At 33.6% G+C, this 12,407-nt stretch overlaps 1 protein-coding gene across 1 annotated transcript; it reads right to left on the bottom strand.

Annotated features, from left to right (window-relative positions):
* Window positions 1-2,508: 2,508 nt before the first annotated feature.
* Window positions 2,509-4,989, bottom strand: LOC137809173 (pentatricopeptide repeat-containing protein At5g27110-like). Its single transcript, XM_068610311.1, has one exon. The coding sequence runs from the start codon at window positions 4,987-4,989 to the stop codon at window positions 2,509-2,511; it is 2,481 nt and encodes an 826-aa protein (XP_068466412.1).
* Between the last annotated feature and the right edge of the window lie 7,418 nt (window positions 4,990-12,407).

The following is a 12,407-nucleotide window of genomic DNA, read 5'->3' on the forward strand; positions in this document are numbered from 1 at the left end:
TCTCATTTATTTTATTTTTCATAAATGTAACTATTGAAAATTTAGATTATTTACTAGAAAAAGGAGACTACCCCTAATTTAAAAATAAAAGCAAATATCCAAACAATACTAGGGTTTTTATAACTTAAATTAACTAAAAGTAAATCTAATTTAGTATTGAAAAATACATTTCCAATTAGCATCAAACCAACCCAAATTTACAATTAAAATAGGTTCGTAAATACCTTATAAAATATCAGTTTGAAAACCTGTAGTTGTAAATTCTCTTGTGTCTGAGCTTTTGCTGTTTTAACCAGTTTTACATATTCAGTAGATAATTTTACTCTTCGGTGTTTCTTCTTGCACCCTATCAAAACTCTTTCTGCACCCATCAATTTTTTTAAAAAAATATTTTACCATTTCTTTAAATGATTCTTGGATTATCTTATCTGCAATCTTTTTCATAACACCCCTTTCTGGAATTCTTAGGAAGGTTGGAAGAAGATTAAGAAGAACCTCAAAAGACCTTGCTTTTATTATTAATGATTATTGATGTATCTTTTTCTATTCCACACCCAAAGAAACAAAGTAGATAAAGTGATGATTTCATTATGAGACTTTGGAGATTTTGCCTTGTAGACTTTGACTTTCGATTGGTTGCCTCCATCATGCTTCTTTTGTTCAAATTCTACAACAATGTCAAAGCTAGAAAATGGAGAAAATGGATTCAAAATTCAAAGAATAGAAGAGCTAAAGGAAAAAACAAAATGAAAGAAATGCTATTTAGAATAGTTCAATTTGGGTTTGGATAATCACAACACATTTTAGTGTTTTTTTTTAATCTTTTAAAATATAAAAATGTTACTTTGACAACTATAAAGTTACTTTGACAACTGCAACACTAATTTACTAGGATAATGTGTCACTTTTAAATGAACAATTTCAGTCAGAAAAAATATTTCTATTTCCGATTACAATATGATGCAGGATTGTCAACATATTAATACATTTTGAACAAAAGAATGAAAAAAAGTCACTAAAATATAATGTGATTATAAAAAAAATGATATTATAATTAAACAAAATTATATCATAACTGAAACAAACCTTTTTAAATAATGTATGGATTAATCATAGTTAAAAATTATGATTAATATTGTTGCAAATCTTGAACAATGTAAGATGAATAATAATCTCATTTGAATCTGATTTATTTTATACATCCAAAATGGAATCACCAAGAATTGATAATCAAACCAATTTGCTAAACTACCATAAAGAAAAAAGATATCAATTAACATTACCTTGATCTTGAAGAAGATTCCCAAAGAAATGTCAAGAATCATCCAAAGGCAAACTATAAGTGTAACAACTTCAAGAGAAGCTAGTTTCCAAGATTAGGGTTTTTGTTGGATTATGGTTGTTTTTGGCTAACTATAGGTTCAAAACCCTAGAAAGACCACCACTAGAAGCTTTTATGAACTACTTAGGGTGGTTCTTATTGTGTTTGATTCTTGGGAGAAAAAAAACTATGGTTTGTATAGGAACTGTAACGGGCCTCTATTCAGTTTGAGCTATTCATGAGGCACTTCAAACGGGGTTAACAAAGCTTTATAATTTGCCACATTGTTATGTTTAGTAGTGGAAGCTATTTAATAAAGGAGAAATCAAGTCTCATTATATTAAATTAGTAGTGAAAACTTTCTTATTTAATAATAATAATAAGTCATTTTGATTAATAACTATCCATTGTAAAAAAAAATTCATGTTTGGAACAGTCAGATGTTAAATAAACTTTTATTAATAGTTTATGGAAAACAAGAATAGACCGAATTCTTCAAATTAAAAACATAATGTTTAATAATAAACAGGTCTAATTATTTAAAAATGACATTTTGGTTGAATCCATCACTTGTTAAATATTCATAGGTAAAAGACATAAAAATAATTAATTATTTTCATAAAAACATACCTTATATTAACTAGATTTACAAATTTGGTGATATTTATGGACTTGAGATTTACTTTTAATAAAAAAAAATTAAATTGGTTAAGTTAATAATAAATAGTATTGTAAGTTATTAATGATAGTAATTTTACAAATAAATAAAGTCATTTTAAATTGATATGGGTCAATTTTAGTATATAGTTTATTTAAACTCAGACATTAATAGCTAATAACAACAAAAAGTTATAATTATAACACTAATAATAATATAGTAAAAGTAATAATTGGAGATAAAACTCATTTGTACACTATTTTGTCAGTCAATTTATAATAAAAACTTCATGTTAGGACTAATTTTTCTATAAATTTTTTTATCAGCAATTTTTCTATAAAAATGAGTAAAGAATTAAAATTAATTTATATACAAACTAATTTATAATGTACATGGTTGCATAAAACCAATGGTTCAAACGATCAATCTTGTCATAGACCACTGTACACTATATTTAAGGCTTTAAGCTAAGTAATGTTGCAATCAACAGATAAATATGCTTCTCACATTTCCTGAGATGCAGCAAATTTTAACCTGCCAACTGAATCCAACTACTACCAGGTTGCTTAGTAATGCTCCCTTCTACCATTTTGTTTCTCAACTCTATGCAATTTTTCCACATTGATGCTGATGCATAAATGTTAGACAGAAGAACATAGGTTGAGGGTTCATTCAGTTCTAGATCAGCAAGGATGTTTGATATTCTTTCTCCTATTTCAGCATTCTCATGTTTAGTGCAGGCACCTAGCAAAGTCTTCCATAAAAGAGATTTTGACTGAAATGGAGCTTCTTTTATCACAGCCTCTGCTTCTTCCAATCTTGCTGCCCTACCAAGAAGATCAACCATGCAGGCATAATGATTTATAGTTAATTCACTGTTGTATTTACTTCTCATGTACCTAAAATATTGGCAACCTTCTTCCACTAATCCAGCATGGCTACAAGCAGCTAAAACCCCAGTGAAGGTGACACCATCAGGTTCCAAACCAGCTTCTTGAGCTCTGTTAAACAGGTCAATGGCTTCTCTACCAAACCCGTGATAAGCATAACCATATATCATAGCCGTCCAGGTTAGTAAATTATGGTCACTGATAGTATTGAAAAACTTGCAGGCATCCTTAATGTTTCCACATTTACTATACATGTCAGTAATGGAAGAAGCCACATGAAGATCAACCTCAAGGCCAACTTTGATAGCCCAGGAATGGAAACATTTGCCTATGTCCAATGCTGCTAAGCCAGCAGCAGCTGAGATACAGCTGGATAAGATAGACTCGTCAACCTGAAAAATGGGAACAGTTTGGAATTCTGCAAAATGCTGAACTGCTTCTTCATGATAACCATTTTGAACCCATGCTGTTAACATGACACTCCAAGAGATAAGATCCTTCTCCTTCATGGACAAGAAAACCTGTAAAGCATTCAAAGTTTCATCTTTAAATACTGCATACATGTTAATCAGAGCACTTCCAACAAACGGATGATATTCAAATCCTACTTTCATGATATAGGATTGGACTTGTTTTCCTACATTTATTGCCTTTATTTCTGTACAAGTCTGAATAACACTGATTAAAGTGAACTGACTTGGTTTTGAATATAAAAGCATATCACAGAAGATCCCTAAGGCTTCTAGGAAGTGCCCTGATTCACCACATCCAGATATGATAGTAGTCCAGGAAAACTCATTTTGTGTTGGCATGTTTCTGAACACTAATTTTGCATCATCAATAGCTCTACATCTAATATACATCTCAAGAAGAGCATTTTCTAAGCCCAATCTACTGTCATCTTCAAAAGGAATTTTAATCACAAGAGAATGAAAAGACTGTCCGTCTTTAAGCATACAAAGGTTCCCACAAGCCCGCAGAACATAACTGATTGAAGAACTGCTTTGTGCAATACCAACTTCCCTCATCCCACAGAACAGCTCTATAGCTTTTAAATCATTTGAGTTGAAAATTAAAGTGTTCATCATGGCATTTACACATATTTCATTTTTATTGCAAACGTCAAGAAAACATCTATAAGCATCAGACATCATCCCAAAATTTCCATACATGTTGATAAATGCACTGCCAAGATATGAATCCAACATGAAGCCAAGTTTGATGACACCACAGTGAATTTGACTACCACAAAGCTGTGTCTCCAAATTTGAGCACAAACTGACAACACTTGCACAAGTAAATGGGTCTGGTTTGTTGCCTCCAGAAAGAAAATCAACATATACAGCAAGTCCTTCCTTAGATTTTCCGACTTGATTAAACCCAGAAAGTAAAGAACATACTGCCACGTTATCCTTATCATCGAGAACTTGAAAAATTTTACGAGCATCATCTAATAATTGCAGTTTAACGTAGCAGTCAATAAGAGTCCCACCCACGACAACATCATTTTCAATCCCAATCTTCACAATCTGGCCATGAAGAGACCTTCCAAGTTCAACATCCAACACATCAGCACAGAGTTTAACAATGATTGTGTAAGTAAAGTGGTTCCGCGACTCAGAAGAGTGCCCCATCTCATGAAACAACTTCAGAGAACCCTTCACATCAGACACCTCCACATAAGCATTCAGCAAAGTATTCCACAATGCCTCAGACCTTTCATCATAACAAACCCCATCAAAAACCTTCCTCGAATTCTCAATATCCCCACAATCAGCATACATGTGAAGAATCAAAGCACTGCAAAAGCTATGCGAATCAAAGCCACTTTTGATTACCAACCCATGAATGAGCTTTCCCATCACAGCATCACACATCTCCTTGCAAGCCTTGAGCGCCACAGAGAAACCAAATTCATTGGGGCGCACCCCAGACCGACACAAGCCACGAAACAAGCTCAGACCCATTTCATGTTGCCCCACGTGAACATAACAAGAGACCAAGCTGGTCCAAGAAACCAAGCTCGGCATAGGAATTTCATCAAACAACCTACGTGCATTATGAACTTCTCCAATATCTCCATAAAATCTAATCATATTGTTTTGTACAAAGACATCCATGAAGAGGGCACTTTTAACTAAAAGAGAGTGAAGGATTCTTCCACAGTTTACGTCTTTGTGCTCCCGCAGGTGCTGCAAGAGGAAGACGCAGTCTTGGAAGCAAAATCCTCTTTTGTTCTGAAATTCTAGCGATGCTTGCGAATGGAACTGCTGTGTTCTTGTCAACATTGGTTTGATGGGCCAATTTGAGAATTGGGTTCTGAAAAACAAATAAATCCTGGTGAGAACATGATTGGTTGGGAAAAAACAGGGGATAACCATTTTTGAGAATGGGTTTTGGATTGTTCAGCTATCTTTCCAATTCCACATTTTTGTATGCTTTATTCAACAAGCTTTGATTTTGCATTGACTCAACTGTGATGTGAAAGCGTGAAGACAAGGTGGTGAACAAAATCCCTTCCATTTCACGTCGTAAACGAATTCTTTCAAAAGGGAAAGTTGGGAAATTTTCTCATGAAAAAATTCTGCCAGTGAGAAGAAGTTTGAATATTGGGTTGCCAGAAGTTCCCTTTCTAGTTATGAAAAAATGGCGGGTGGGCAATATTTGTTCACAATGTTTTGGTTATTTTGTAAAAATCGAATTTTTCTTCTTCTTTTGCTTCGATCGATCTATGATATTCCCACACTTATCAACACTATTAGATATCGATATTTGTAGTAAAATTTTTATTGTTAATATAATTTATAATTATATAATATATAGATTCGTAATTTTGTTCTATATTTTAGAGATTATGCGTATTTTTGTGTTTGTACTCGTATCGTATTAATGTCTGTGCTTATATCTGTATCCGTATAGTATTAATGTTCGTGTCTATGTTACATAGATTTGGATGGAATAATTAATTTTAAAAAATGAGATAATTTGATGATTTTTAATTTTACATAATATTAAAATTTAAAACTCTTGATTTATTCCTTTTTATATTAAATCAGATATAGCCAACTTATATTTATTGTAATTGATTACTGTAGAGACATTTGTTTTCCAAATAATCTTCCTATATATAATCAATTATAACATAGAGTGTTATTCTTTTGGTAAAACAAAACTCTTATATAATTTTACAAAAAAATTGTTATCCATTATAATACTGAAAAACGTCTTTAACCTAAAAAACAATCATTTACTTTAAAATTCAACCAAATTGATTTAACTATGAAACACTATTTCACTTTAACTTCTTTAATTTTGTTTGTTGAATCTTGATTATTTAGAACATGTTGCGCATGACCTCCGAGACTTAAAACCCTAAGTATTAAGCCACCTTAATATGATTTTCAAGTTTGGCATTGTGAGAAGTAAAAACAATTTTTCAAAACATGTAGCTTTCACTTCTTTTCAACACATGTCATTTTGTTCATTTATATCCAAAAAAAATTAAATCAAAACAATTCAAATTCAAGTATTTAAAACTTTAAAACTCTTCATAACACAAGGTTGAAATGACTTTTATAAGATCACATATTTATTCTCTGTTCATTAACCTTTGTATATATATAAAAGTCTTCAGTTCACAGTTATTTCTTAGTCTCGACCTTGATCTCAAAGGTGGAAGTACCTACAAAGATACTATGACTCTCAAGTCAGTATGTGTGAGTAACAATTAATGCAGTCATAAGATAAGTCATAGTACTCGTGTTCAATACCTTGGGTAGTGTCTATTTATACTATTCTTGACGGTGGACTCGTATCATTCTTAATCTTGGTTTAGTTGTTGTTTAGTCATGAAGATTTGTTTTAAATGCATATTATTGTTTGATTGGTTATGTAAACATTTTATGACTATCGTGAGGTGTTCTTGACCTTGTCTAATACTTATTGATAAGAACAATACTTCTCGATCTTGCCTGATACTTTTAAGTTTTACTTGGTACTTCTCGACCTTGTCTAGTAGTCCTTCTAACTCGTGCTTAATACTTCTCGCCTTGTCTAGTACTTCTCAACAAGACTGGTATATTCCTAGTTTATAAGTTCATTTAATGTTCGACCTAAACCCTCTCAGTTATGAGTTGTGTGGTACATTAGCCGCTTAGGCCCGAGTCTATTACGATGAGTCTCAAAAGAAAATTTCATTTTTTTCCTAGAAGTCATCATATAATTATGGTACATTGAGCCCCCAGACTCGAGTAGATGAAATCCTATTGGTCACATCCTCTTCTTCTAGCATTGTTTTAGTTTGGATTTTTTAATGGAGTTGCAGAAGCTTGATAGAAATGGAGGAATACAAATTTGTGTTTGAAGTGGATAAATGAGTTTGGGAGAGTGAGAGACAAGGCCAACTCATTAGGAAGGCGTCTAGGTTAGGCTAACTAAGAGACAACCCTAGAGAGAGCTCAAGAACAAGTGTTTATGGAAAAAAAAATGGACAACATAACTCTTATCATTCAAGCTTAATTTTACATGAGTTGAGCACATTTATTTATAGTTCTATGGTCAGCTCAAAAGAGAGCCAAATTCAAAAATTCAAATTAAAAAATAAACCCTAGATTTAGAAGAACAAATGAGAGTGTGTCATATGTCTAGTCACACATTCCTTCCCATGTGTCATTTTTTATGTTCAACTCCATGGTGTGCTCTCCTTTTCAAAGGAAGCCCAATTGAAATCCTAGGTAGGTTTAGAACCCTAACCCTAATCTATCCTTGGTCAAAATACAAAACAAAAAAACTTACTCTACTTGGCCCAAATTATTTAACAATTACAAACTCAAATAAATCACATTTTACTCTATACATTTATACAAACTAAAGTTTGGCCCAAAAAAGATAAGAGTTTAGTCCTGCTAAGCTCAATTGAGTTCCACTCCTCATGTGGTGTGTTCTTCAATGCTCTATTTGTTTTTCTCTAGAATGGAGATGTTTTGGGATATATTTTGTGCATACTTTCTTCCTATACTTCCTTTTTATTAGGCCTAAGAGATAGATAAAAGCTTAACTAGGTCCATTTGGCCAATAAGTCTCCAAACAAGGTTTCAAGTCTTCAATCTCCTTATTTTGTGGATGTTGTGGTTGGATGAGTTTCCATCACCTATGAAGAGCCTGGTGTTGAAATAATCGCGAACCAAGTTCAAGAAGGGGATTGAATTGACACTTAAATATTTTCACAAATATCAATTTAACTTGAAAAATAGTGTTATTTTAATTGAATGATTATCCAAAACCACATTTTAATTTTTTTTATCAAAAAGTTGTTAGAAATATAAATTTGTTATTTCAAAGAAAACAATTGATTCAAATTTAACAGGAAGTATCACAAAAAATTACTACTATAATTTTTTTGTGAAAACGGTTGATTAAAATGACAAGAACAAATTAATATGCAACAAATGAAAATGCAGAAAGTACTAGAACAAAAATACTTGTTTCACTCTTTTTCAAAAATTACATCTAGTTACCACTTTACACATAAATGGTTTTCACTAAAAACACACATTCTTGTACAAAGATCACAAATCTTGAACCCTACAAAATCGGTTCTACCCCTATAACAATCTGTTATAGATTACACCTGAAACGGAAAACTAAGAAACTCAAAATAGGTTTTTGGTTTTCCACACAGTAAGGAACCCCTTATAAAAAAAAATGATGATTCAAATCTTCCAAGAATTCAGAAATTTTTTCTAACACTTGTAAAATCAATATTGAAATCACACTTTCACACGTTCAGCTTCGAAAAATTCTCTCATATATCTTTCTAGATGTTTAAAGAAACTTTGTATAGATTCTGACAAACATAAAACTAGTTTAAATATACAACTATCAAAATCAATTTGTTAAAGCTGGAATTAACCAGCTAATTTCATTTAAAGTGAAATTATTAGTGTAACCCAGTTTTTCACACATGTTAAAAATTCAAACTTAAAAAATCATTTTATCAAACACATTAAATCAGAATTTTGAAAAAATTAAAACATTTTACAGAAAACATAAGTGTTTTCAATCAGTTGAGTTATGAAAATAAAAAATTAAAAACTTTAACTTCTATAAAATCTTTTAAAAAATAGTTTCAAAAACATTTTAATCATTTTATAACATTTTTCTTAGATTCATCGTCTCATTATGCAAAAGATAAATTGTATACACAAAACATACTAAACTAAAATAAGACAAGACATACTAGGATTCATCAAACACAACTTGGACCTAAGATGTCTAACACCTAGAACATTTTGGGAGCATCTTGAAGGATGTGCATAATAAATGTTGGTATATAAAGCAAAGTGTGAACAGATGCGTTGCAGAAGAAGCAGAGGAATAAGTCGAGAAGGCTTTTCCCTTGAAGGATGGTTATGACTGGGAGGACCCTTGGGTTTATGCGTATTTTTTCAAGTATCGTAGGTCCTATGTGTTTCGTTCGTTTGACAATGTCAGAATTTTTTGCTTTTGTGGCTAAGCATGAAATGATTTGTAAAGTTTTTCAGGCATGTTAAATCAAGTGTTCTCAAGCTCAGAGGTACAATTTGAACATGATAAATTGTCGTAGTTGATATGCATAAATACTCATGGCTACCAAGACTAAGATGTTGCTTCCTTATATTTTCTTGGTAAAGTTCACATAGAGTGAATTGTTCTGAACCAAGTTGATAACTTAGAAGCCTTTTTGGTAGAGTTCACATGGAATAAATCATCCTCCAACAAAGGTGTTGCTTGAAAGCCTGTAGGGCTCACATGGAGTGAATCATCTTGCAACGAGGTGTTGCTTTGGGAGCCTTTCACGACAAGGTTTACATGGATTAGCTCTAAGAAGGTGTGGTTTTGGGATCTTTCTCAACAGGTTTACATGGAGTGAATCATTCTGCACCGAGATCTCAGTAGGGTTCACATGGAGTGAATCGTCCTTCACCGGGAAACTGTTGCTTTGGGATCTTTCTCGACAAGGTTCACATGGAGTGAATCATCCTCCACCGAGGTGTGACATTGGTAGCCTTCTTGGTAGGGTTCACATGGAGTGAATCATCCTGCACTGAAAAGGTGTGGTTTTGGGAGCCTTCTCGGCAGGATTCATATGAAGTAAATCATCCTGCATCAAGAAGGTGTGGCTTTGGGAGCCTTTTCGACAGGGTTCACTTGGAGTGAATCGTCTTGCATCAAAGTGTGGCTTTGGTAACCTTCTCGATAGTATTCACATGGAGTGAATCATCCTGCACCGAGAAGGTGTTGCTTTGGTAGCCTTCTAGGTAAGGTTCACATGGAATGAATCGTCTTGAACCAAAAACATGTTGATTTAGGGGTCTTCTCGGCAGGGTTCACGTGAATCATCGTGCACCAAGAAGGTGTGGCTTTGAAAGCTTTCTCGACAGGGTTCACATCGAGTGAATCATCTTGCGCCGAGGTATAACTTTGGTAGCCTTCTCGGTAGGGTTCACTTGGAGTGAATCATCCTGCATTGTGAAGGTGTTGCTTTGGTAGCCTTCTCAATAGTGTTCACATGAAGTGAATTGTCCTGCACTGAGAAGGTATTGATTTAGGAGTCTTTTCGGTAGGGTTCACATGGAGTGAATCATCACGTACCAAAAAGGTGTTGCTTTGGGAGCCTTCTCAGCAGGGTTCGCATGAAGTGAATCGTCCTGCACCAAGGTGTGGCTTTGGTGAATAGTCTTGTACCAAAAAGGTATTGCTTTTGTATTCTCAGTAGGGTTCACATGGAGTGAACCGTTCTGCAATTAAAAGGTGTTGCTTTGTGAGCCTTCTTGGCAAGGTTCACATGGAGTTAATGATCATGCACCGAGAAGGTGTGGCTTTGGAAGCCTTCTCAGCAGGGTGCTCATTGGGTGAATCATCCAACATCAAGGTGTGGCTTTAGTAGCCTTCTCGGTTGGGTTCACATGGAGTGAATTGTCCTACACCATAAATTGCTGCTTTGGGAGTCTTCTCGGCAAGGTTCACATTTGAATCATCATGCAACTAGAAGGTGTTGCATTGGTAGTTTTCTCGACAGAATTCACATGGAGTGAGTCATCCTACACCTAGAAAGTGTTGCTTTGGTAGCCTTCACGGCAAGGTTTACATGAAGTGAATCATCCTGCACTGAGAATGTGTTACTTTAGTAACCTTCTCACTATGGTTCATATGAAGTGAATCGTCCTGCACAAAAAAGGTGTTTAGCTGCAAAATATAGTGAATTGACTCAAAAGGATGATAAATCGATGAAAATTTTCAAAGAGTGCAATACCTATCCAGGTAGGATTCCATATGGAAAGACATTATTATGGTTCCTAAAGATAGCAATCTGATCTCTTAGATTATGCAGGAGTTTCATTTTTCTAAAGTGGGAGGGCATGTTGGCAGCACCAAAACAATTGCAAGGATTTGCTCAAAGTTTTACTGGTCATGCATGCAACAGGAGATTCGAGCATTCATTAGGAAGTGCAATTTTTGTCAACCGGCTAAAATAGACCAGACACTCTCAGTTGGCTTATTGCAGCCACTTCGTATACCTCAAAATTGTATGAGATGACATTGCAATGTGCACTGTATCACAAATTTGCCTGCTTCTCATGGTTTCACTAACATCATGATTGTTGTTGATAGATTGACCAAGTTTGGTCATTGTGGGGTTAAAACCTGGTTCACTGGTAAGATAGTAGATGATGTTTTTATCAATACTATAATATAGTATCAGAAAGAGACAGAGTTTTCATCAATTCCTTTTGGTAGAATTTGTTAAGGAGCCACACTTTCAGTGAGTTTAGCTTATCATCCAGAGTCAGACTGAGGTTTTAAACAAAACCATAGAGATGTATTTGTTGTGCTATGTTTTTAGCAATCCTAAATCCTTCGCAACAATACCTTCCATTGCCATTGAGTACTTAAAAAGTTCCAAGGTCATATACTGCTTTGAAGCTAAGCTTATCAATCTATATTGAAGCCAAGGAGATGAAATAAATTTGTTACTAATTCAAACCAAATATGTGAACAAAACTTGGTTTTTGAACACTGATTTGACGAAATCTTGAAGACCTCTTCGTCCTTTTATTGACATTTTCTTATCAATCAAGGCTCATTTTTTAATTTACTCTATTTGCAGTGAAGTTTATAACATGTAACTTATAGTACTCAAAATTGAAGTTACTGCAAATATCATTCACTCTAAGTATATGATACCCAGAGGGGACAGCAATCACATTTCATTAGAGTGCATATTTATTTCAAACAAAGTAAAAATATATATGTACCACATGCTCATTTCAACTGCCACATCAATTCATGATGAAAAGTTTTCAAGTGTTATAGCTATGATGAAACCAAAAGCAAGTCAATCAGAAAACAGTGTTTTATCTAATGAGGAATAGGGCATAATGAATTAAAATCTTGTTGCTCTTGCCATTTTGAAAAGTAATGTAAACGTGTTATACTGTTTATATTAGTCATGTGTGAGGATAAATTTCATCGAGTGTGTAAGGAAATAAACCATGCT

The sequence above is a fragment of the Phaseolus vulgaris genome, chromosome 11 (assembly GCF_000499845.2).
Source record: "Phaseolus vulgaris cultivar G19833 chromosome 11, P. vulgaris v2.0, whole genome shotgun sequence".
NCBI classification, from domain to species: domain Eukaryota; kingdom Viridiplantae; phylum Streptophyta; class Magnoliopsida; order Fabales; family Fabaceae; genus Phaseolus; species Phaseolus vulgaris.